Below are 27,016 nucleotides of genomic sequence, written 5' to 3' on the forward strand. Positions count from 1 at the left end.
TTCATTTTCTTAACTTTTAATTAAACATGCAGAAAAAAGAAGCAGTCAGAACTTAGAACCCAATAAATATAAGTGTCTACAGTAGGTTTAAAGTAGAGTCAATTAGATTCCTTTTTACACGACGCCCTTCTGATCCTCATGAGAGCGCTGATGAAAGACAAAGGAGACGGCACCGTCCCAGGAAGCTCTCAACACTTGGTCCTTCAGTCCTTTCTTGTCAAAGCAGTGGTTCCACTGGGAAAGGTCACTGGTACAGTCAGTACCTTGTGGTGGCGGCCAAACCTCCCTGCCATTTACACAGCGACGGCAGTGAAACCTAACATTGTCACAGAGGGGAAAGATCCATTAGATGGGGCTGAATACTGACAGTGGGACAGTAAGATATTTTGTAAAACAAAGTAAAAAGCCCTGCAGGTGTTCGGAGCATCATAGGATTTAGTTCTCAGTTCTCATCTAAAGACAGCATGTTGAACTGATAACTAGGATATGGTGCAGTTACTGGAGCTTTACAAAATGCCTTGCATACAGAGGTAATACACGTCATGTCCTCCCATACAGTGTTGGTACAAAGTCTGCCTCACTCATAGCCAGTGATGACATAGTGTGACCAACTAAACCTATGTGAAATCAGAATGCGGTCCTCCAGTGGCTAATTTTTGCAACATCTGCTTGGAAGAAGCTGATAGTCTTCACTACATAAGATCTCTGTTGTTAACATCTGATCTGCTTGTGGCTTATACCATGTCCAAATGGGACCATTGTGTGTATGTTAGGTGCCTAACTGTAAATGTAATAACAGTAACAGATTCATGTACCTCATACAAGACAGAGAAAACTTTACCTGAAACATATACTGTGTAAGCTGACCAGAGCACACATTGACCGTTTTCCTTTCCTAACTGGTAATTTGGCAGGAATTGCTGGCTAAGTGGTCTTAAAATTTTAACACAATTTTTATCTTACTTGTCATGTGTGTCACTGGCAGTCTCTTCATTGAGTGTAAATAATTCTCTAAGTTGGCCCAGAGAAAAGTGACGCTCTACATCCTGCTCCTTATCCACCACACAGCTGCTCAGGGCTTTTTTATGGGCTTGTCTCTGCAGGATCTTCTCTTCAATGGTTCCTGTCTATCAGAAAACACACATTAGACATCTGCAGAACATTTATGTTCTACCACACCTATGCCAGATCATTAACATGTTACATTGAAAATTGGATTAGAAGAAGGAAAGAGCAATGAACTGAAAATGTCAGAGTTACTACTACTGATAATAATAATAAGTGTGTTATATTATATTTCTGACAGAGATCAGTCTGTAGATGTAGCAGGTCTTCTTCTGGCCATCTCTCCACACACGAGCCATTGCCTGCTCATCATTGGCTGGGTTCCAGTCGGGATCAAACATAACCAAGCGATTTGCACCAATCAGATTAAGGCCACATCCACCCGCCTTGCTGCTCAGCATGAAAATAAATTGAGGGTTCTGTAAAACACAAATAACATACTGTTCATGTTTTCTTAATAGCATCAACTGTTATCTAAAACTGTTATTCAAACTCACTTGTGGACTGTTGAATGTTTCCACGATCTTAGCCCTTTTCTTGATAGACATTGTGCCATCCAGTCTAACATAGAGGTATCTGAAATAGCCCCAAACCAAAATTGTTCACTGAAATAATTTAATCAGATCCAGCTGTCAAAGATTTGTTCCCTCAAATCACCTTCTAAATCTGCACAACTTTTCGAAGAGGTCCAGTGTTTGTGTATAGTTGGAGACCAGCACCACCTTGTCACTAGTTGTAGATCTCGTCACCGCAAGAATGTAGTCAAGAACCAGCATTTTACCTGGAACAGAGGACATGGTGAGTAAGGCACTGTTTATACGGCAACTTCTGGTGAAAATGGAAAGGCTTTGTAACATTTCTACTGTTCGTTTACTCGACAACGGTGCATGTTTTTTCTGAAAATGGCACAATTTGAGAACGGGTTACAGGGTGTAATGGTTTGAAAACATCCTGGTTTTTGTTATCAAGTAGGCAGGAAAAATAGGATAAAATCAGTAGTAGTAAATGAATGCACACGCGCACAACGGCAACTGACCAGTTTAAAAACCCACAAGAATCAAAGGTATCAACAATAATAATGGCAGATTGCAGAGTCCTTACTTTTGCTGCAGACTTTGAATCTAATGATAGTTCTCCAACAAAGTGATCATGGTTCCTCATATTTTCCCCATTTTGGATGGATGAGAAGTTTACCGTTTTTGAGTGATCACGGACGCGTGACACTCTGGTTTGCTCCCTCATTTTTCTTCAGACCTACAACTTATCCTCAAGCCGGTGAAGAGAAGAAATCAACGTCAAAGTAATTTTGTTCTCTTTATTATAAATTGGATAGGTGTATTTAGATGTCTGGGCAGGGTGAGGCATTGTTAAGGTGAATTAGTATCACCATTAGTTAATCCATAGTATTAAGTTGTTGCATGCAATATTGATTAAAGTGTTTTATGCTGAACTTTTTTGATTTGCTGTTTGAATACTGTGGAAGCACAATGAGCAGTTGAGTTCAAGTTGGATGCGTTCACCCTGCTGATTGTCAATCAGTCAGAAGTTTACGCTGAACTTTGGAAGTTTTTCATTCGAAATAAGCTGCGCTCTGGGCCTCGTGGCCTGACCTCTAATCCGTCCCAGTTTTATTACTGGAGTTTTTCCACCTAGTTCACACCTCAGGGTTTTATGACCCTTTGTTCGAGATTTGGGGCAATCAGCTGTTAGTGGCTAAGGGCGCGGCCCCACCGTTCTACCAGCTGATAACCGCTATCGAGACATCAGCACACCAGGAGGGCACACATGTTTCTTTTTATTATTAGTTTTATGTAGTAATTTTACTCTTTTTGAAGAATAGTGCATGTTTAGTTAGGTGAAGATTTTTGGACCAGAATAGTAATTATATCAGGGCTGTATGGTTTCAATAAATGTTCACATATATAAAAAGCTTTTCTGTTGTAAAAGGTAGGCAATGACAGGTCATGACAGGGTCATTATTGTGGGGGATTTTAACATTCATGTCATGAAAGTGATAACCTTAATATAGCCTTGAACGCTATCTTGGACTCAATTGGCTTTGCTTAAAACATTAACAAACCTACCCACCTTTGTCTTCATTCTCTGAACCTTGTGCTGACATATGGCATTGAGTGTAAAGAAATAATATTTCCTAATAACCCTGTCCTGTCTGAACATTTTTAAAGATATTTTTTCAGCACTAGTGGCCTTTATTTTAAATTTTTTGACAGTATGCAGACAGGAAAGAGGAGTAGAGAGAGGGGGAGACATTCGGCAAATGTCGCCGGGTCTGGGACTCGAACCCGAGAGGGCCGCTTCGAGGACTGTAGCCTCCGTATGTGGTCGCGCGCTTAACCCCTACACCATCAGCGCCGCGCCCCTGTCTGAACATTTTTAATAACCTTTGAGTTTAATTCAACAGAGTTCTCCACTCCTGAAAGAAAATTTCATAATAGTAGATCATTATCAGACAATGCGGTAACAACCTTCAAAGAATCTGTTCCATTTTTAATTTCCCCATTATCACAGAAAAATACTGGGTATGCTCTTGATGAGACGGCAGATGGTCTCCTGAGGGATCTCCTCCCAGACCTGGACTAAAGCATCCGCAAGACATGATGTCCCAGATGTGCTCAATCGGATTCAGGTCTGGGGAACGGGAGGCCAGTCCATAGCTTCAACGTCTTCATCTTGCAGGAACTGCTGACACATTCCAGCCACATGAGGTCTAGCATTGTCTTGCATTAGTAGGAACCCAGGGCCAACCGCACCAGCATATGATCTCACAAGGGCTCTGAGGATCTCATCTCGGTACCTAATGGCAGTCAGGCTACCTCTGGCGAGCACATGGTAGGCCATGCGGCCCTCCAAAGAAATGCCACCCCACACCATTACTGACCCACTGCCAAACCGGTCATGCTGAATCATGTTGCAGGCAGCAGATCGCTCTCCACGGTGTCTCCAGACTCTGTCACGTCTGTCACATGTGCTCAGTGTGAACCTGCTTACATCTGTGAAGAGCACAGGGCGCCAGTGGTGAATTTGCCAATCCTGGTGTTCTCTGGCAAATGCCAAGCATCCTGCAGAGTGTTGGGCTGTGAGCACCACCCCCATTTGAGGACTTCGGGCCTTCATACCATCCTCATGGAGTCGGTTTCTAACCGTTTGTGCAGACACATGCACATTTGTGGCCTACTGGAGGTCATTTTGCAGGGCTCTGGCAGTGCTCCTCCTGATCCTCCTTGCACAAAGGCAGAGGTAGCGGTCCTGCTGCTGGGTTGTTGCCCTCCTATGGCCTCCTCCACGTCTCCTGGTGTACTGGCCTGTCTCCTGGTAGCGCCTCCAGGCTCTGAACACTACGCTGACAGACACAGCAAACCTTCTTGCCACAGCTCGCATTAATGTGCCATCCTGGATGAGCTGCACTACCTGAGCCACGTGTGTGGGTTGTATTTCGTCTCATGCTACCACGAGTGTGAAAGCACCACCAACATTCATAAGTGACCAAAACATCTGCCAGTAAGCATAGGTATTGAGAAGTGGTCTGTGGTCCCCACCTGCAGAACCACTCCTTTATAAAGTGTGTCTTGCTAATCGCCAAAGATTTCCTCCTGTTGTCTATTCCATTTGCACAACAGCATGTGAAATTGATTGTCAATCAGTGTTGCTTCCTAAGTGGACAGTTTGATTTCACAGAAGTTTGATTTACTTGGAGTTATATTGTGTTGTTTAAATGTTCCCTTTGTTGAGCAGTGTATATCAAGTACATGGGTATGTACCACAGGCTTTTAAGATAGCTGTAATTAAACATTTGCTTAAGAAACCTTCACTTGATCAAGACGATTTACTAAATTACAGACCTATATCCAATCAAGTGTGTGATCATTTAGACAGTAATGACCTGTTTGAAGAGTTTCAGTCAGGTTTCAGAGCTCATCATAGCACTGAAACAGCTCTGTTGAAAGTCACTAATGATATTCTTATAGCCTCAGATAATGGACTTGTGTCTGTACTTGTTCTGTTAGATCTCAGTGCTGCATTTGATACAGTAAACTACAATATTCTCTTAGAAAGGCTGGAATATACTGTAGGGATCAGGGGAACAGCGCTAGGCTGGTATAAATCTTATTTGTCTGACAGATTCGAGTTAATTCCTGTAAATGATAAATCATCTTTAAGGGTTAACTGTGTAGTACCACAGGGTTCAGTGCTTGGGCCAATTCTCTTTACTATATATATTTATATGCTTCCAACAGGTAAAATTATTTGGCAGCATGCGATACATTTTCACTGTTATGCTGATGATACTCAGCTACAGTTCAGACCAAAGGTTTGGACACACCTTCTCATTCGAAGAGTTTTCTTTATTTTCATGACTATGAATATTATAGCTTCACACTGAAGGCATCAAAACTATGAATTAACACATGTGGAATTATATACTGAACAAAAAAGTGTGAAACAACTGAAAATATATCTTATATTCTAGGTTCTTCAAAGTAGCCACCTTTTGCTTTGATTACTGCTCTGCACACTTTTTCTGTTGATGAGCTTCAAGAGGTAGTCACCTGAAATGGTTTTCCAACAGTCTTGAAAGAGTTCCCAGAGAGGCTTAGCACTTGTTGGCCCTTTTGCCTTCACTCTACGGTCCAGCTCACCCCAAACCATCTCGATTGTGTTCAGGTCCGGTGACTGTGGAGGCCAGGTCATCTGGTCCAGCACCCCATCACTCTCCTTCTTGGTCAAATAGCCCTTACACAGCCTGGAAGTGTGTTTGGGGTCATTGTCCTGTTGAAAACTAAATGATGGTCCAACTAAACGCAAACTGGATGGAATAGCATGCCGCTGCAAGATGCTGTCGTAGCCATGCTGGTTCAGTATGCCTTCAATTTTTAATAAATCCCCAACTGTGTCACCAGCAAAGCAACCCTACATCATCACACCTCCTCCTCCATACTTCATGGTGGGAACCAGGCATGTAGAGTCCATCCGTTCACCTCTTCTGCGTCGCACAAAGACACAGTGGTTGGAACCAAAGATCTCAAACTTGGACTCATCAGACCAAAGCACAGATTTCCACTGGTCTAATGTCCATTCCTTGTGTTCTTTAGCCCAAACAAGTCTCTTCTGCTTGATGCCTGTGCTCAGCAGTGGTTTCCTAGCAGCTATTTTACAATGAAGGCCTGATTCACACAGTCTCCTCTTAACAGTTGTTCTAGATATGTGTCTGCTGCTAGAACTCTGGGTGGCATTGACCTGTTGTCTAATATGAGCTGCTGTTAACCTGCGATTTCTGTGGCTGGTGACTCGGATGAACTTATCGTCCACAGCAGAGGTGACTCATGGTCTTCCTTTCCTGGGGCGGTCCTCATGTGAGCCAGTTTTTTTGTAGCGTTTGATGGTTTTTGCGACTGCACTTGGGGACACTTTCAAAGTTTTCCCAATTGTTCGGACTGACTGACCTTCATTTCTTAAAGTAATGATGGCGACTCGTTTTTCTTTACTTACGGTGCCTTGCGAAAGTATTCGGCCCCCTTGAACTTTTCAACCTCGTGCCACATTTCAAGCTTCAAACACAAAGATATAAAATTCAAATTTTTTTGTGAAGAATCAACAACAAGTGGGACACAATTGTGAAGTGGAATGAAATTTCTTGGATGTGTCAAACGTTTTTAACAAATAAAAAACTGAAAAGTGGGGCGTGCAATATTATTCGGCCACCCTTCGTACCCCATTTATAAGGATTGAAATCCCACTTATTAATAAACCTGACAGGGCACACATGTGAAGTGAAAACCATTTCAGGTGACTACCTCTTGAAGCTCATCAACAGAATGCCAAAAGTGTGCAGAGCAGTAATCAAAGCAAAAGGTGGATACTTTGAAGAACCTAGAATATAAGACATATTTTCAGTTGTTTCACACTTTTTTGTTCAGTATATAATTCCACGTGTGTTAATTCATAGTTTTGATGCCTTCAGTGTGAAGCTACAATATTCAGTCATGAAAATAAAGAAAACTCTTCAAATGAGAAGGTGTGTCCAAACCTTTGGTCTGTACTGTATATTTATCTATAAATCCTGATGAGCCCAACCAGTTAGATAGACTACAAGCATGTCTTGAAGACAAAAAAACTTGGATGACTTTAAATTTTCAGACAGAAGTTGTTGTCTTTGGACCGGAATCAATTAATGTGGACGGCATTAAATTGACCTCCGATAATAACGTAAAAAACCTTGATGTTATTTTTGACCAGGAGATGTCATTTAAATCCCATATTAAACAGGTTTCTAGGATTTTCTTCTTTCACCTCTGGAACATTGCCAAAATTAGAAATATCGTATCCAGGAGTGACGCTGAAAAACTAGTCCATACATTTGTTACTTCAAGGCTGGACTATTGTAATTTGTTACTATCAGGATGTCCACAAAATGCAGTTAAAAGCCTTCAGCTGATTCAAAATGATGCAGCAAGAGTTCTGATGAAAATTAAAAAGAGAGATTATATTTCTCCTATTTTAGCTTCCCTTCAAAGGCTCTCTGTGAAATCCAGAATAGAATTTAAAATTCTCCTCCTCAAATATAAAGCCGTTAACCATCAAACTCCATCATACATCAGAGATGTGATTGTACCATATATTCCTAACAGAGCACTTTGTTTAAGAAGGCAGGTTTACTGGTGGTTCCTAGAGTCTCTAGAAGTAGAATGGGAGGCAGATCCTTTAGTTATCAGGCTCCTCTCCTGTGGAACCAGCTCCCAGTTTTAGTTCGTGAGGCAGACACCCTGTCTACTTTTAAGGCTTGGCTTAAAACTTTCCTTTTTGATAAAGCTTATAGTTAGAGTGGCTTAGGTTATCCTGAGCTATCTCTGTACTTATGCTGCTATAGGTTTAGGCTCCTGGAGGATATAATGACCACTTTCACTCGCTCTGCTACATTCTCATACTACTCTCTAATTTGGCATTATTTGTTATTATTTCAGCTTTTAACTCTCAGGGTTCTCGCCAGCACATTTCATTTTTAGCGGCCCGTTCCGCTGAAAGTTAACACCGCTATGCTAAAATTTAGGCCGATGCGCTCATTTTTTTAAGCATGTCGGCCCTTAGACTGACATCTGGGTTCCCTCCGCGTGGTTTTTATGTCGGCTGTAGCGCATGCGCTGAGTCTGCTCCCGCTTCCTAATGCGACCGCATGGTGTTTATCTGTGGCACCGTCCTGGAGGGGGACATCGGCCATGCTGCTGCTGCCAACAACCTAATGCTCACCTTATAATGATGATACATTTGACCCTGTCTTTCAGTGTTTAACTCTGTCTCTCCTAGACATAGCTACTGGCTGAGCTTTTACAGGTACTTCTCAAAATATTAGCATATTGTGATAAAGTTAATTATTTTCCATAATGTAATGATGAAAATTTAACATTCATATATTTTAGATTCATTGCACACTAACTGAAATATTTCAGGTCTTTTATTGTCTTAATACGGTTGATTTTGGCATACAGCTCATGAAAACCCAAAATTCCTATCTCACAAAATTAGCATATCATTAAAAGGGTCTCTAAACGAGCTATGAACCTAATCATCTGAATCAACGAGTTAACTCTAAACACCTGCAAAAGATTCTTGAGGCCTTTAAAACTCCCAGCCTGGTTCATCACTCAAAACCCCAATCATGGGTAAGACTGCCGACCTGACTGCTGTCCAGAAGGCCACTATTGACACCCTCAAGCAAGAGGGTAAGACACAGAAAGACATTTCTGAACGAATAGGCTGTTCCCAGAGTGCTGTATCAAGGCACCTTAGTGGGAAGTCTGTGGGAAGGAAAAAGTGTGGCAGAAAACGCTGCACAACGAGAAGAGGTGACCGGACCCTGAGGAAGATTGTGGAGAAGGGCCAATTCCAGACCTTGGGGGACCTGCGGAAGCAGTGGACTGAGTCTGGAGTAGAAACACCCAGAGCCACCGTGCACAGGCGTGTTCAGGAAATGGGCTACAGGTGCCGCATTCCCCAGGTCAAGCCACTTTTGAACCAGAAACAGCGGCAGAAGCGCCTGACCTAGGCTACAGAGAAGCAGCACTGGACTGTTGCTCAGTGGTCCAAAGTACTTTTTTCGGATGAAAGCAAATTCTGCATGCCATTCGGAAATCAAGGTGCCAGAGTCTGGAGGAAGACTGGGGAGAAGGAAATGCCAAAATGCCAGAAGTCCAGTGTTAAGTACCCACAGTCAGTGATGGTCTGGGGTGCCGTGTCAGCTGCTGGTGTTGGTCCACTGTGTTTTATCAAGGGCAGGGTCAATGCAGCTAGCTATCAGGAGATTTTGGAGCACTTCATGCTTCCATCTGCTGAAAAGATTTATGGAGATGAAGATTTCATTTTTCAGCACGACCTGGCACCTGCTCACAGTGCCAAAACCACTGGTAAATGGTTTACTGACCATGGTATCACTGTGCTCAATTGGCCTGCCAACTCTCCTGACCTGAACCCCATAGAGAATCTGTGGGATATTGTGAAGAGAACGTTGAGAGACTCAAGACCCAACACTCTGGATGAGCTAAAGGCCGCTATCGAAACATCCTGGGCCTCCATAAGACCTCAGCAGTGCCACAGGCTGATTGCCTCCATGCCACGCCGCATTGAAGCAGTCATTTCTGCCAAAGGATTCCCGACCAAGTATTGAGTGCATAACTGTACATGATTATTTGAAGGTTGACGTTTTTTTTTTTTTTTGTCCCCTCCTTGAACCACCACCTTAACGGGACTCGTCGGAGCGCCTGGTGGCCGGGTTGCTCCTCGCGGGACCTGGCCGGGCCAAGCCCGAACGAGAGACGCGAGGCCATCCCCCAGTGGGCCCACCACCTGCAGGGGGAACCATGAGGGACCGGTGCAAAGAGGATTGGGTGGCGGACGAAGGTGGAGACCTCAGCGGTCCGATCCCCGGATGCTTAGGCTGGCTCTAGGGACGTGGAATGTCACCTCACTGGGGGGGAAGGAGCCTGAGCTTGTGCGGGAGGTCGAGAGATAGCGACTAGAAATAGTCGGGCTCGCCTCCACGCACAGCGTGGGCTCTGGAACCCATCTCCTTGAGAGGGGTTGGACTCTCTTCTACTCTGGAGTGGCCCACGGGGAGAGGCGGCGGGCTGGTGTGGGTTTGTTTGTTGCCCCCCAGCTCAGCCGTCTCGTGTTGGGGTTTACCCCAGTGGATGAGAGGGTCGTATCCCTGTGCCTTCGGGTTGGGGAGAGGTCTTTGACTATCATTTCAGCCTACGGGCCGAGTGGTAGTGCAGAGTACCCGGCCTTCTTGGCGTCCCTGTCGGGGGTGCTGGATAGTGCCCCTCCCGGGGACTCCATTATTCTGCTGGGGGACTTCAACGCCCACGTGGGGAACGACAGTGACACTTGGAGAGGCGTGATTGGGAGGAATGGCCTCCCCGATCTGAATCCGAGTTGTGTTTTGTTATTGGACGTCTGTGCTAGTCACGGATTGTCCATAACGAACACCATGTTCAAACATAAGGGTGTCCATCAGTGGACTTGGCACCAGGACACCCTAGGCAGGAGGTCGATGATCGACTTTGTTGTCGTATCATCAGACCTTCGGCCGCATGTTTTGGACACTCGGGTGAAGAGAGGGGCTGAGCTGTCCACTGATCATCACCTGGTGGTGAGTTGGATCCGCTGGAGGAGGAGAAAGCCGGACAGACTTGGCAGGCCCAAGTGCATAGTGAGGGTCTGCTGGGAACGCCTGGCAGAGCCCTCGGCCAGGGATGTATTCAACTCCCCCCTCCGGGAGAGCTTCGACCAGATCCCGGGGGATGTTGGAGACATAGAGTCCGAGCGGACCATGTTCTCCGCATCTATTGTCGATGCTGCTGCCCGTAGCTGTGGCCGGAAGGTCTGCGGTGCCTGTTTCGGCGGCAATCCCAGAACCCGGTGGTGGACACCGGCAGTAAGGGATGCTGTTAAGCTGAAGAAGGAGTCCTATCGGCTGTGGTTGGCTTGTGGGACTCCTGAGGCGGCTGACGGGTACCGTGAGGCCAAGCGTGCTGCGGCCCGGGCTGTGGCAGAGGCAAAAACTCGGGTTCGGTGAGGCCATGGAGAAGGACTACCGGTTGGCCTCGAAGCGATTCTGGCAAACCGTCCGTCGCCTCAGGAGGGGGAAGCAGTGCTTCGCCAACACTGTTTATAGTGGGGGCGGGAGACTGCTGACCTCGACTGAGGACATTATCGGGCGGTGGAAGGAGTACTTTGAGGATCTCCTCAATCCTGCCATCACGCATTCCGTGGTGGAAACAGAGGCTGGGGACTCGGGCTTGGACTCTTTCATCACCCAGGCTGAAGTCACCGAGGTGGTTAAAAAGCTCCGCGGTGGCAAGGCTTCGGGGGTGGATGAGATCCGCCCTGAGTACCTCAAGTCTCTGGATGTTGTAGGGCTGTCATGGTTGACACGTCTCTTCAACATTGCGTGGCGGTCGGGGACAGTGCCTCTGGACTGGCAGACTGGGTGGTGGTCCCCCTTCATAAGAAGGAGGGTGTGTTCCAACTACAGGGGGATCACACTCCTCAGCCTCCCTGGTAAGGCCTACGCCAGGGTATTGGAGAGGAGAGTCCGACCAATAGTCGAACCTCGGCTTCAGGAGGAGCAGTGTGGTTTTCGTCCCGGCCGTGGAACACTGGACCAGCTCTATACCCTCTACAGGGTGCTCGAGGGTTCATGGGAGTTTGCCCAACCGGTTCACATGTGTTTTGTGGACCTGGAGAAGGTGACGTGGTCCTGCTGGCCCCCCTCTAGCCAAGACCTACAGCATGCGCTGTGGCGGTTCGCAGCCGAGTGTGAAGCGGCTGGGATGAGGATCAGCTCCTCCAAGTCCGAGGCCATGGTACTCGACCGTAAAAGGGTGGCTTGTCCTCTTCAGGTTGGAGGGGAGTTCCTGCCTCAAGTGGAGGAGTTTAAGTATCTCGGGGTCTTGTTCACGAGTGAGGGAAGAATGGAGCGGGAGATCGACAGACGGATCGGTGCGGCTACCACAGTAATGGGGGCGCTGTGCCGGTCCGTTGTGGTGAAGAGAGAGCTGAGCCGAAAAGCAAAGCTCTCAATTTACTGGTCGGTCTACGTTCCTACCCTCACCTATGGCCATGAACTTTGGGTCATGACCGAAAGAACGAGATCCCGGATACAAGCGGCTGAAATGAGCTTCCTCCGTAGGGTGGCCGGGCACTCCCTTAGAGATAGGGTGAGGAGCTCGGCCATCCGGGAGGGGCTCGGAGTAGAGCCGCTGCTCCTCCACATCGAGAGGAGCCAGTTGAGGTGGCTCGGGCATCTATACCGGATGCCTCCTGGACGCCTTCCTCGGGAGGTGTTCCAGGCACGTCCCACCGGGAGGAGGCCCAGGGGGCGGCCCAGGACACGCTGGAGGGACTATGTCTCTCGGCTGGCCTGGGAGCGCCTTGGGCTCCCCCTGGAGGAACTGGAGGAGGTGTCTGGAGAGAGGGATGTCTGGGCGTCTCTGTTGAGTCTGCTGCCCCCGCGACCCGGTCCCGGATAAGCGGAAGACGACGAGTACGAGTAAGCTTTTTGTATTAAAAACACTTTTCTTTTTTTGGTCGGATGAAATATGCTAATTTTGTGAGATAGGAATTTGGGGTTTTCATGAGCTGTATGCCAAAATCATCTGTATTAAGACAATAAAAGACCTGAAATATTTCAGTTAGTGTGCAATGAATCTAAAATATATGAATGTTGAATTTTCATTATGACATTATGGAAAATAATTAACTTTTTTCACAATATGCTAATATTTTGAGAAGGACCTGTACTGTGCCTAACTATATGTGCTCTTTTTCATACTCTAGACTGAGAAAATTGGCTCAGAGTTCATCTGCTTAGCTTTATTTCTCTCCTATATTAAGCCACTAAAGGAGCTACAACCATTAATGGTTCACTTTTCTTTGCTATAGAAAGTACTCCTGGATCAGTGCTTCTGTGTTCTTTTTGTGTCTCTGCTCTGTTCTCTCAAACCCCCAGTCGGTCGTGGCAGGCTCACAGTGAGCCTGGTTCTGCTGGAGGTTTCTTCCTGTTAAAAGGGAGTTTTTCCTCTCCGTTGTCGCTACATTTATGCTCAGTATGAGGGAAGTCAAAGCAAGAGACTGTCTCTACATGCTCATCCAGGATGAGGGAATGCAATCTGCTGGGTTTCCTTAGATAGACAAACCTTTAACCAGTCAGAATAAATAACTGAATCTGACTGCACTCTTAGATAGTTAGAATTAATTGGAATGTATGTACCTGACTTGAAATTTGTTTGATTCGGTTTAATTGACTTTGTAAAGTGCCTTGAGATGACATGTTAAGTGGTGCTATATAAATAACACTAAATTGAATTTAATTGACTCATCATTCAATATGTCCTGGGGTGTTTTGAATTCTGAGTACACTGAAAGGTTTCCTTACCGGACAGCTGAGGTTCGAGTGCTGTAGTGCAGTAACCAGGAGGAAATAGATCCAGCGTGCCCTCAAAGCCCTTCTCTTCTTCCACACACTTCTCATAAATGAGAGCTGGGTCTGGTACAAAGGACAGCGATCAGTGTGTTTACAATGTAAATAAACTCACCTACCACAACTGCATTAGAGTCACTCACATCATTGTGTATGATTTACCCATTATGAACGCAAAATTTAGGCTGCATAATAAGGAATATGATTAAATATTAGTTATAAATCCTAACTAATCATAGTTAGAAATCCATGTAGTACAATTCAGTTTAAAATGCCAACTGGTAAAATGTTTGCATTTGGAGCTATATTTCAGTAACATTTAAATCTTTTATTAGACAGAAGTGTTTCCTGAAAATATATAAGGTCACACTGCAGCACTTACGATTGCATAGTTTCTTGAGTAATGTGATGGAAGACAACGAGGAAATACTGATTCTGCCTTCTTGTAATGTCTCTGTGGGTTTGACCTGCTTCAGAAAGCGCCTGTAGAGTTCTATCTGCAGAGGAGTTAGCCTGCAGACATGAATCAAGGTTGCATTTATCAAAATATTTTTAACATATAATTTTAAAAAAAATCATCTGAGATCAAGGGATGTACTAACAGTCACAACATTGTTACAGTTAAGCCCAAAATTATTCATACCTTTGACAGATTTACATTCAAAGATATCTTTCCAACATGTTTCTTCTAACTGGAAGTAATATTGATGTTTTAGAGCAGCCCTGATAGAGAATCTGTGCAGGGAGGTAAAGATTAAGTTGACAGCAAGGAGGCCTTCCAATCTCAAAGGCCTGGAGCTCAGCGCCAAAGATAAATACAATTACCACAGGAAACACAAAAAGCTGCTCAGAATTTATAAGGGCTTGTTTGCTGTAATGCTAAAAGAGATTCTCCCATTGCTTATTGAGAAGTGTATAAATAGTTTGACATAAAACTGTATAGATAAAAATATATTTTTTCATAACCTAAATTCATTTTACACTCAAACCACCACCTTAATGTGGTGGAGGGGTCTAAGTGGCAGCAATCCCCAACCCCATAGGGTCAGCCTTGAAACAATTCAGGCAAACCGTCCAACACCTAAGGAGAAGGAAGCAGTGCAACACCAACACTGTTTACAGTGATGGTGGGGAGCTGCTGACCTCGAAGGGGGACATTATCAGGCAGTGGAAGGAGTACTTGAAGGATCTCCTCCATTCTGCCGTTATATCGTCCTGGTGGAAGTAGAGAATGAGGACTTTGAGTTGGACAGGTTTATCACCTAGGCCAAAATCAGGTGGTTAAAAATCTCCACGGTGGCAAGGCTTCTGGGGTGGCTGAGATTTGCTCTGAGTACCTCTTCAACATTGTATGGCAGTCGGGGACAGTGCCCATGGACTGGCAGATCGGAGGGTGTGTTCCAATAACAGGGGGTGACACCCCCCAGCTTCCCCAGGAAGGCCTGTGCCAAGGGGATGGAGAGCAGAGTAAGGCCTATAGTTGGACCTCGGCTTCAGGAGGTGCAGTGTCATTTTAGTCCTGGTTGTGGAATACTGGACTAGCTCTACACCCTCTACGGGGTGCTTGAGAGTTCATGGGAGTTTGCCTAACCGGTCCACATGTGCTTTGTGCAACTGGGGAAGGCATTTGACCATGCCCTTTATTAGAGGGCATCCAGTGGGGATCAGCTCCTCCAAATCCGAAGCCATGGTTCTGGACAGGAAAAGGATGACTTGCTCTCTCCAGGTTTGAGGGGAATTCCTGCCCTGAGTGGAGGGGTTTAAGTATCACGGGTTCTTGTTTATGAGTGAGAGGAGAATGGAGAGGCAGATCGACAGACGGAACGAAGAGAGATGATAAGTCGGAAGGCGAAGCTCTCGATATACCGGTCTACGTTCCTACCCTCATCTATGGTCATGAACTTTGGGTGATGAACAAAAGAACAGGTCCCAGATACAAGCGGCTGAAATGAGCTTCCACTGCAGGGCGGCCAAGCACTCTCTTAGAGATGAGGTGAGGTGCTAGGCCAGGCACGAGGAGTTCGGAGTAGAGCCGCAGCTCCTCTACATAGAAAGGAGTCAGTTGAGGTGGCTCAGGCATTAATTCTGCAAGTCCTCCGGGAAGAAGGCCAACGGGACTGCCCAGGACATGCTGGAGGGACTATGTCTCCCGACTGGCCTAGGTATGCCTCGGGCTTACCCCGGAGGAGCTGGGAAGTTTCGGCGTCTCTGCTGAGACTGCTGCACCCGCAATCTGGTGCTGGATAAGTGGAAGACGACACGTACGAGTACTCTTTTTACACTGTTTCACCATCTTTTAAGATATGCCTGTCTGACTTCCAATCACAAACAATTCTCAGTTGAATAAAAATAATTTTATATCTGAATCTGCCAGGGGTATGAATACGTTTGGCCTTGGAAAACTTAAATTTCCTAAAATGAAGCAAATCAAAAAGGATGAGATTGTAGAGATGATGAAAAAATTGTTAGGCCTCAGGAGACGCTACAGTAATATTTTTAGATGTTAATGGGCCAATAATTGGCTGTTGGGCTCACTGCCCAGAGAGCCATTATGTCAAGTGTGGCACTTCAATGTTTTCTGTCACTGAGCACAAAATTTAAGAGCAAATATTTTGCAGTGATTTAGGTTTTTACATGTATGCTTAAAAACGGCACACAAAGAAAAGAATGTAGTGCAAAAAGTTATTGGGGAATTGTTTTATAGCCCGAGTACGTTCTTGTTGGTTTTATGCGTTTAAGTATATTCTAATTTATCCATTTTAACTTAAGTATATTATACTGATAATTTACAATTACCAAGGTCACTGCTGTCATTCAGCCTTGACATGGTGTAAGCATGAACCTACCAAGCATGAGCTTACCAATAAACTGCATGCAACATCTTGTTTGCATATTTGCTGTGTTGAATTAAACAAAGCCTTTGACAAGGAACATATGGCATACTGAAGCAGAAACTATGGAGTTTATGATTTTTCTCCATACAATGTTTCTTATGGTTCTTTTTTATTTTCCAAGTGTAATTATATATCATTATTAAAAATGATATAATCTGATCCCATAATGTGTCTGAGGCTGGATTCTGTTAAATTAAGCAGCTGGTAAATACCAATTAATATCTCCTGTCTTTATACATTCTGTTCAATTCAAATTCAATAAATAAATACTCTATTAATCCCAAAGGGAAATTAAATAAATCATATGAGGGACCAGTGCAAAGAGAAATTCTTAAGAGTTGTGTTTCTCCCTTTTACTATGATTGAATTCATTCCCATATGGTTTGATTTCACATTTTAAATAAATACTTCTTTTCCTTAATCTTCCTAAACAATGAGCATCATGCTGATGCTGAAATTGGATGTAAGGTCATAGGAAGTTAATACGATAAATTATTCAATAAAATAAATTTATGAAAAGGAAATGTACAATTACTACCTTTTGTAATGTACTAAAATCTGAATTATTTTGTTTCAAAAGTGTAACATCTCATCAGTGAACTATTCTGCAATCCAACATTAAGTACACATTACTAATAAATAACTGACTTCCATTTGGACAGAAATTAAGCAAGTCATCTTACCTGCAGCACACAACTTGCTCAATTTTCACTGGAAGATACTTTGACAGGATATCAGATGTTCTCCTAATCAAACATCTGTTGAAGCAGCACATGCTCAGTCTTACAGAGGGGGACATAGCTGAAGACCACACAGATATACACACATCCATACATACATATATACAGTATATATATATAAGCAAACCTATTGACAATGCTGATGAGCTCCTTGAGTTTCTCTTCTCCTTCCAGTCTGTCTCTGTTACAGGCATCTGCATCCCTACCCTTCAAGATGGGAAGCTCAAATCGCTTTTTAAATTCCTGGGCAGTACCTGCCATCAAAAACAATGAGCCTTGGAAATAATGGTGCTTAGATGCGCTCTGAGTGCTGCAGCTTACCAAGGATTCCAGCATTCACAAAATGAATCAGACTAAAATACTCAAGGAGGTCATTTTGGATTGGAGTGCCTGATATCAGCACTCTCCGTTGGGCATTCATAGCATTCAGAGCTTGATACGTCTGGTTGTCAGCATTCTTCAGTCGATGGCCCTAAAAGCAGAGAGAGAAAAAAATGTAACATTCAACTTTCAGAATTCCTCTGCATCTCTAGTTTCAAGTGTATAATGCACAACACCTCGTCACAGATCACAAGCCCGACTTTGCCCCTGTGAAGGATGTCAGCATGAAGTCGAAATGTCTCATACGAAATGATCAGGATTGGTGTTGGCACTTTCAAACCATGCTGAGAGATGAAGTTCACTAGAAATAACAAAAATCATGCTTAAAATATTTTCATTGTCAGTAAAACAAAAATCAACTCAAAGCACAGTCGTCTCAGTATTGAATAACAAAATTATTAAAGGGTAACTTTATTATAACAAAAAAAACATTCACATCAGCACCTTACTTCTCCTTGACACCAACTTGTGCCAGAGAATAGGTTTCTGTTTATATTCATGAGAAAAACAGAAACTACCTGTTTGCCTATTTCCATATATTCACACACACACACACACACACACACACACAAGTTAGCAAATCATTCTTGCCTACAGCGCTGAGTTAATGACTTCATTCTCTTCATAAAGTTTGCTGTAGATTCTCACTGAGATACAAGAATAGATGATCTACCTAGCTGCCTGTCAATCTCCTCCTTTGAGCCCCCATCGATTGCCACAGGTGAAATGCGTCCTCCAAGCCACTTTCCTATTTCATTGTACCAGTTTCGAACCAGACTAGAAGGTGAAACCACAATGGCCTTGTCTATTTCTGACTTAGCATCAGAGCTTTGACGTAGCAAGGTCCATATGAGAGTGATACACTGTAAAGTCTTTCCCAGGCCCATCTCATCAGCCATGATGCAGCCGTACGATCCAGGGATGCATCTGCCAGTCACACACTCCCACAGGAACTTCACTCCCTTAAGACATCAAAGAAAGACATTTATATGCCTCAGGAAAATACAATTTAATAAAGACAATTTTCACTTACTTTAATTTCCTATTGCAGCTCATGGTTCTCCTCTGATTTTAATTAATTTTACCTACTGTCAACAGTTCAATTTAGTTTCATTCAGTTCATTCAGACAAAATTAATGTCTATTACCTGCATCCTAATGTGATCCTAGTTATAAAACACTACAGTTCATACACAGTAAAACACAGAATCACTGATCCAGGAGTACATTCTAGGTTAGAGAAAACGTAAAGAGTTAACAGCAGCACTGTTTTCTTAAGTGGCTTAACCTAGGAGAAACACTGCTAAGCATAGAGAGCAAAATTACTAATAAACATGTCAGTCTTTTACTTAGTTTAAATATTTCTAATGAGGCCACACTAGATGTCGACAACAACAACCAATTCACACTTCAAAAAAAAAAAAAATGATGACAAAAAAAGTGAAATGACACAGGGAAAATAATGTGCAACAAGGCACAGAAAGGCAATAAAACAGCTGAAATCTTCCAATACTAAGAAAAAATTCCTGCTGCCATGTGCAAATCAGTATCAGCTGGTTTGTCATGACCAAAGGGATGGGATAAATGCAGAAGACAATTTCTCCATTGTGAGATCAATAAAGTCTAAACTATTATTATTAAGTCATGCGCAGAGTGGAATAATTGGTAAAAGCTTGACTATGTAAAAAGATCCTGAATTAAGAGAGTATCGCATCAGATCAAAAAGAGATGCTGAATCTCCATCAAGAACCTTGATAATGAAGTTCTTAAATTATAAGGATAAGCCTGTGGTGGTAATAGTGGCTAGAAACAAGAAGAACATTCTTTACAAAAGCCAGTAGGTGAGATTTTACAACTATCCTGCCAAAGAAGTGGCCACTCGGTGGGTCAGCAGCTGAGGGGTCTTGGGCTTAGACATGGCATTATTGGTCCATCAACAAAATCAAGAGCCCCAGGAAGTTATTGGCACTGAAGAAAATAATCATATTGCTTTTTTAACTTCTGCTCTTCCTTGTTTCTCCACATAAAAATAAGAAGTGGCATGTACCTTATTATATGTTAAGAATTTGCCAGTCCTACCAAATCTAAAAAGAACTGAGTTTTGGATTTGAAACTTTTTTGTTGTGTATAATATGCATGTGTATTATAGGTGCTTCCACTTAATGGGCAATTTTTTAATACCACAATAACTCAGTGCCCTTTCAGGTTAGTAAAGTATGAAATGATACATTTAGCAGGTATCTGATTATTTAGGAAACCCTTCTTTCTGAAAACCTAAACTGGGTAAATATTTATTGACCAAATGCGGATCAACCAAAAACATTTTTTTTTTAAACAACATTTGCTTGTTAGGTTTGCCAGCAACTGGAATTGACACTGAATACAGTTAGGCATATGTCTACAGGTGTTGGTCAAACACATAACAGGAGTAGAAAAGCTACTCTTCAAGTAGGAAATTCATCTGATTGATATTTGGAGCCTGATGAAACAGTGTTACACTTTCCTGCTCTTTTCAGACATACTTCAATAATATTCTGATCTCGGGATGTCCAATTTCCAGAAAAAAAGTGTGCCATTATAACAGGACAGTGATATCAGATCACAGGCCCTTCTTTCTTTTGTACTTGGATGAGAATCTGGTAAAACATTCCCCTAGGTGGTGACAACATTAGAAATGGTGAGGGGTGGGACTTCTGGTCGGTCACAGTACATGGCTGTGCTGTAAGAAAGCTCCTGAAAGGACCAGAGCAATTACTGATTTAACCCCGCTTAAGCAATGTAAATAAGCAGATAATTAAGAAGTAAGAACCGGGGAAGAGAAGTAAACTACAACCTGTGCCCAAGATTGGACAAAGAGTGAATGCAAGGAGAGACCAGAGTGAAAACCATGCACTAGCAGCTAAAGCTAACATCAACCAATCTAAATAAGCTAAAAGTAACACATGAAATTAAAATTGCAGTCATGGCCAACTTCGAGGTTATCTTACAACTCCAAATTTACTGAAGATATTCAACTGGGTGATGCAGAATAAAACAGTCCCTCCTTCATGGAATGAAGCAATCATTTCCATCATCCCGAAGGAAGGAAAGGACAGATCAGAATGTAGATCACCCAGTTCGTGTCTTGAATATTGATTGCAATTTGTTTGCATCCAGCATATCAGGGAAATTGGAAATCATCTTACCTTTTTTGATACATAATAACCTGACTGGATTCATCAAACAAAGACAGACTCAGGACAGCATGAGGAGAGTGCTACATGTAAAGCAACATGCTATACAGAAAAAACAAGAGTCCTCTGTGATGACTTTCGATGCCGAAAAGGCGTTTGACTCGGTGAGATGGTCCTTCCCATTCAAAGTGCTCAGCAAATTTGGCTTTCATAAATCTACAATTGAAACAATTGCAGGGTTATACAACAACCCATTGGCAAAAATGAAGATGAATGGGGACCTCACCAAGTCAATAGCAGTAGAAAGAGTGAGACAAGGGTGTAAATTATGTGCACTCTCTTCTTGCCTTATACATTGAACCGCTTGGCCAGTGGATCAGGCAGACAAGATATTTTAGGGGTAACTGTTGCAGGAAAGGAATAGAAATTGGCTTCATTTGCTGATGATTTGCTACTAACCATATCTAATCCTACTTTTACCAAACAATATGCAGATGTTTGAAGATTTTGGTACTTTTTCAGGTTATAAAATTCATATAAACCAAACTCAAGTATTAACCTTAAATTATGACCCTCCCAAAACTACTAGAGACCTTTATAAATGGAAATGGGATGTAGAATCTATCAAATATCTAGGAGTTTTTCTTCATAGGGATTTCAAAGATGTTTAATGTTAATTATGGACCTAATACAAAAATAAATCTCAGAGAGGGGGAAACTGGCAACCTCCTAAAAACTACACTTTCAATATACACTATATTTATTTATTAAATATAGAGCTAAATAATTCTATGTATTATTAAATGAATTGATTCTTTAAAAATGACATTTGATCGATTTCATTATATATTATTTAATGGGGCATGTCATGGTACATTTATTCATATCATAATAATCTTTTTATTTTTTATTTGTCGCTTTTGGCCGTCTATATACCTCAGTGGTCACATCATGATGATTCTGAAAATCATCTCGCGACTTCCCACTTGTTGTCTCTGACTCCCTGGGGGGTCATGACCCCACTTAGGGAACCCCTGGTGTGAAGGAAGCTTCAGACTGGGCTCTGCGTTCTCTGGAAAGCTAAAAAGGCTTTCAATAAGGTGCAGTGGCATTATCTTTTAATGTGTGAAGTATTTATAAGATGAAGTTAGCTGAAATATTTAAATCCAACAGCAGTTGCATTAACAAATGGCAATATATCAAAACTGTTCACAATTTAAAGAGGATGCTGTCCCTCATACCCTTTACTGTTCACCATAGCAATCAAACCTTTTTCAATAGCCATATATTTGCATATAGGGATCAAGGAATTAACGACAGGTCAAGTAGAGCTTAGAATCGTGCTATATGCAGACAATGTTATCCTTTTCATGCTAAACTTAAATAAGCCTATCCGAAATTTGCTGATGTTAATAAAAGGGGCTTGGCAGGATATTGGGTTACCCAATTAACAATGCAAGTCCTCCATATTGCCTAAAAAAAAGGAGGTCAGCTATTTTAAGGTGGTGGACCAATTTACATATTTGGGAATGCAGATAACATAAAAACTAGATATGGTAGTTGAATACTTAATGAAGAAATTAATGAACACAACAAGTAGGTGGATTTTGCTGCTCTAGTCTCTGATTGGTAGAACTAACATTCTGAGAATGACCATCCCATCCATTGTCTTCTTCTTATCAGAGATTAGGTCGCAGAAGCAACATGTCAAAGAGGAAACCCTAGACACCCCTCTCCCCTGCAACATCCTCCTGCTCATTCTGGGAGATCCTAATGTTTTCCCAGGCCAGGCGGGATATATAGTCCCTCAAGATAGTTCTGGGTCATCCCTGGGGTCTCCTTCCACTGGGGTGTGCCAAGAAAACCTAAAAGGAAGGTACCCAGTAGGTTTTCTGATCAGATGCCCGAACAATTTCAACCGACTACTTCAGTGCAAAGGGGTAGCAGTTCTACTTCGAGCTACCCCAAGATGACGGACATCATCACCGTATCATTAAGGCTGAGTTCAAAAATCAAAGCTTCCACAATGGCACCATTTATTAAAGCTCAAAATAAATATGGCCCAAAAAAGGTATGTGAAAAACTAAGTCTACTCCATGACTCCACAGCTTGTAGAAGCACATTTATCAGAGATAAACTAAAGTAGTTGTGGACCATTGAAGCACCATGATTCTTTCCTTTTAAAGCTATTCTGCTCTACATTTAATGCTGTGTTTGGGATCAATGTCATGCTGATCATCCAATTTGGACCAAGCTTCAGCTATCAGTCTGATGGGTTCACTTTAAGTCTAGAACAGAGGAATTCAAGGACCGGGAAAATGACTGTACGCGTGCCCAGATGACACTGTGGATGTCAGTTAGTGCTATTAGATGTTTGTGTTCATATATTTGACTTGGTTTTCTCCAAACACAATGCTGTGCATTATAGCAGAACTTCTCTTCCTTGGACTCATTTGCCAAAAGGACATTCAAGTTCTGTGGTTCATTCAGATACAACTTTCCAACCTTAGTCATATTGGGTTTTAGAGAGAAGAAGCTTTCCCTTGACAACATTTCCAAGCAATTCATACTAGCTTGTTTTTTTTCCAATCATTTCATAAACATTAGTGTTCAACATGTGAACTGGGAGCTTTAAATACAATTCCTCCAAGCACTGAGTTTGACATAATGTCTGCTTGTGGTAAACTCTAAAAGTGCCTGAAATGTTTTACCTTTAATCAGTTTGGAAAAAACCTTCTAACCATTTGGTGATTTGTGGACAGCAGTAGTTGCTTTTCTAGGTCCATTGCGCAGGCCTCTCTGCTTAGGCATTGTGCTGACATACCTGTGTATGCCTTACACCAGAAAGTTGCCAAAACCCCTGTGGTGAAAGTTGCTGATAGTTAAAGTATAATACAAACTGGTACCCATGTCTAAGGAGTCATGACTCCTTAGACATGGGAGCCAGTCAAATGCAAGCCACTCTTCTTTGACAGTTTTTGTTTAGTCTTATTGTCTTTAAAGGCTCATTGTACAAGTTCTTAAAATGTGAATGGCTGAGAAAAAAGTTTATGTTCATGGTAGAAATGAGAACACTTTTAAAAGATTTGCTTTTATCCTTCTGTTTTTGGAGTAGATTTACTTTGCTCTGTAGCATTGCTTCGATAGAAAACTTACAACCACAATCATCTTTCTGCTAACAAAACAATATTGTAAGGTTGTAACCTTTTTTTTTGTTAGATAAAAAACAAATCTTAGGAATACCTCTCTCTGATGGGGTCTGAGTACCTTTCCCAATACTGGATCCACAACAACATGAACTGGAAGCTTTTCTCTGCAAAAAAGTTCATAAGTCATTTTGTTTATTCTTTCAGTTGCAGTCTGGCAGGCAGCAGTTGGTTCTCACTGTTTTCGACTATAAATATTTGTTTGGTAAGCTTTTTGTGCTTTTGTTGTCATGACAAGACAAACTTAATGTGTTTTTAACGTACTTGTCAGCTTTGATCAGTTCATGAGGACTTAGAGTTGGGGGCTCATAAAGTACCAAAGCATCTTCTGCAAAGGGATCATGGAGCGATTTCCTTACTCCTGCATGCTTTATACCAAGTGCTTTGCTTCCCAGTGAGCCTGCAAGCAATTCATAAAGGTAGAACACAAATAAGTCATACTCCATCACTGGACATTGAAGAGAAGTCACGTTACTGGAAAAACTCACCTGTGTAATTGGGAATAGGAATTTTAAAAGGCTTGGAGAGAATATTCCGAATAAATGCCTCCTGCAGAAAAGAGTTTTAGTAATTTAGCCTCGTCATGGTAAACGTATTTAGCGATGTTGTGAATTTCAACAATGCTTACATGTTTGTTAGCTTCCATGCATGCAGTCCAGTGGTTAGGTTTTATCAGAGGCTTTCTGTAAGGAGAAATGTGGCTCTCCTTTATCCCATCCACTTTTCTTCTTTTCTCCTGAGAGAAGAAATCCAACCATTCAATAACACTCATGGTCATTTTTACAGCCCCATGTTTAATGTTGTATGAACCCAAGCACCAGGCTGTGAGAGTCCAGCTCATCCATAAATGAATCATCTGTCCAGCTTTAGTATCTTAAAAAAAGGCTAGTGTCCATGGGATTAAAAATAAGTTGTTATCCAATGTCATTTTGCCCATCCCATCAGTCTGGTATTAGAGTTGGGTGGGGATGGGGTGGGCAAAATAGGATGAGAATTTTTTTTATACACCAAAAGAGATAGATGGTAATATTGTCTATATGGAAAATGCTGTAGTTTGCTCACAAGTTCATATCATATTTTTTATATTGTCCCAAAGTACAAAATAAACTCATCTCAAGTCACTTTACAAGACAAATAGCTCCAATTCATGTCCAGTTATTTAGAATGCTGAATCATAATATCAAGTTAATAAGCACAGAGCCAGACAGATGAGTGACTAAAGAACATTATAACTTCAGCTATAAACGGATAAGTGTTCAAAAGAGAAGTGTAGTGGAGACCTCCTTAAAAAAATGAAAAGAACAGGGAACTGGGTGTAGTATTTGGGTTCTGAAGTGAGCATAGGCCAGGCCTGTGCAGGCAAAAAAAAAAAAAAAGAGCCCAACAGGAGAAAGAACTCTGCTTCATCCATCCACTCTCTAAATCCACTACAGAGGGCTGTGGCCTATCTCCAGGGTTCAATGTGCAAAATGGGGGTTCCAATGTCCTGCCGGTTTGATCAAATTTGGATTCACTTGTTGGACAGAACAGGCAATTTCAGAGTGTAGAATGTGATGATCAGCAAAAAATGCATGAAACGGTTGCATCCAAACATCCAAAGTTGATTGACAAGAGAAAAAAACCTAAAAAGGTTAAGTCAGGTGTTCTACACTGTACTGTCCTCCAATGAACCAGAGAGAATGTGACAAGACAACAAAACTTGGCCAATATGACAGAGTAGAAATCAGAGCCTCAACAATAACATCCTCCCAAACGAACCTAATGAATATTGTAAATATTGATGTTGCATTTTGATTTCTTTAGTGTTGTTTCTAACAGAGTGGGAAGGAAATCCATAAGGACAATTATTAGCTATTAACTCTAACAGATGAGGCTTGCAAATTGATGGAATGATTGAAATAATTAGTTTGGCTCTTCAACCTATTTTTACCATAAATGTATCTATGTTTGAAAAAACGGTTGATGGGCACGACTATTGTTCAAAAACCTTATGCAGTAATATTATATAGTACATTGAAGTAGTTCATTTGATGTGGGCAAATTGTTTGAGCAATAATTGTCTTGTTGCAGCTCTAGACTGCATGCAGTGATATGACTAAAAAGACTATTGAATTGCTGTCACTTAAACTGTAATCACAGTAAGTAGATTGAATAACTTAATAAGGACTAAGAATGTGCTGGCTTTTGATTTGCGTCATGATGGTGGTGCATTGACAGCAGAGTATTTTCTGTTAGAGAACCACTGAGTTTACCATCAGTCAACAAATGAATTAAGCTATGGTTATTATCCAAATCACAGGTTCTGATTTACCACACAAAGATTTATTCCAGTGCTTCGAAGAATTAATAACCTGATCATCTCCGTTTCAAATGTAGAACACTTGGACTAGTCTAACCTGGATTCTACAGAAATTCACTGGAACAAGATTTTAAGATCTGTCATTTTTTTTAATTTCTAACATTCAATAAATTGAACTGAAGGCTTTTTAAAGCTTGAAAAGCGCATTAATCAGACCTCGCATTTTTAAGCTTTGTTTTGTTTTTGTAGCGGAAAGTATTTTTGATGTGGAACCAAAGCTGATCCAGATTTTTCTTGAAGCAGTGAAGTCAACCTTTACTAAAGTGTTGCGGAATGACGTAACTGAGAAAACCGCGTGAGAACATTTTCAGAAAGCTGGACTTACAGTGTTTCCTGTTTGCTCGCGGTCACCGCAGGCCATTTCGGCTGGTTTGCGTTTTGCCAGCTGACTAGGAGCCAGACTCCTTCTCTGTCACAGACAAACAGATGAACAAGTCAGTCCAAAGCCAAATATACCAAATAATTTAGTAAAATAAACATGAACTCATTTACCATTCTTGCTGCTTTTCCTATAAGTAAATGTTTGGAACCTCACATAGTCGCCCTGCTCAGTTTAAACACCGCACTTCCACTGTGTTGTCATTGAAGGCTTAATATAACCAAAAAGCTACAGTATACGTCAAACAGTTGCTTGGTTCTCATTTTTATCAAAACTCGCGCTAAATTTTGCATACATCACCAGTACAGCAAGCGTGATGGATCATGA

At 42.2% G+C, this 27,016-nt stretch overlaps 1 protein-coding gene across 2 annotated transcripts; it reads right to left on the bottom strand.

The window, feature by feature from the left end:
* Positions 1 to 27,016, bottom strand: rad54l (RAD54 like). Of its 2 annotated transcripts, none has more exons than XM_047373979.1 (18): positions 26,803 to 27,016; positions 26,636 to 26,719; positions 24,580 to 24,687; positions 24,440 to 24,500; positions 24,216 to 24,351; positions 23,989 to 24,058; positions 18,247 to 18,535; positions 17,750 to 17,874; positions 17,514 to 17,664; positions 17,320 to 17,446; positions 17,136 to 17,210; positions 13,941 to 14,071; positions 13,514 to 13,624; positions 1,723 to 1,846; positions 1,563 to 1,641; positions 1,305 to 1,484; positions 964 to 1,127; positions 1 to 316 (listed from the first exon to the last, which is right to left on the bottom strand). In XM_047373979.1, exons 1-18 carry the CDS (start codon positions 26,803 to 26,805, stop codon positions 115 to 117), a joined length of 2,220 nt encoding a protein of 739 aa, XP_047229935.1. In that variant the 5' UTR covers positions 26,806 to 27,016; the 3' UTR covers positions 1 to 114. The 2 variants fall into 2 exon arrangements, with proteins under 2 accessions (XP_047229935.1, XP_047229936.1); XM_047373980.1 differs by having other exon boundaries at positions 26,636 to 26,714; positions 26,803 to 27,013.

The sequence above is a fragment of the Girardinichthys multiradiatus genome, chromosome 9, assembly GCF_021462225.1.
Source record: "Girardinichthys multiradiatus isolate DD_20200921_A chromosome 9, DD_fGirMul_XY1, whole genome shotgun sequence".
Classification (NCBI taxonomy): domain Eukaryota; kingdom Metazoa; phylum Chordata; class Actinopteri; order Cyprinodontiformes; family Goodeidae; genus Girardinichthys; species Girardinichthys multiradiatus.

Coding starts and splice junctions, on each gene's coding strand:
- rad54l (XM_047373979.1), bottom strand. Junction 24,352..24,439: donor TCCTATTCCCAATTACACAG/GTGAGTTTTTCC, acceptor AATTGCTTGCAG/GCTCACTGGGAAGCAAAGCA. Junction 1,642..1,722: donor AAGTTGTGCAGATTTAGAAG/GTGATTTGAGGG, acceptor GGGCTATTTCAG/ATACCTCTATGTTAGACTGG.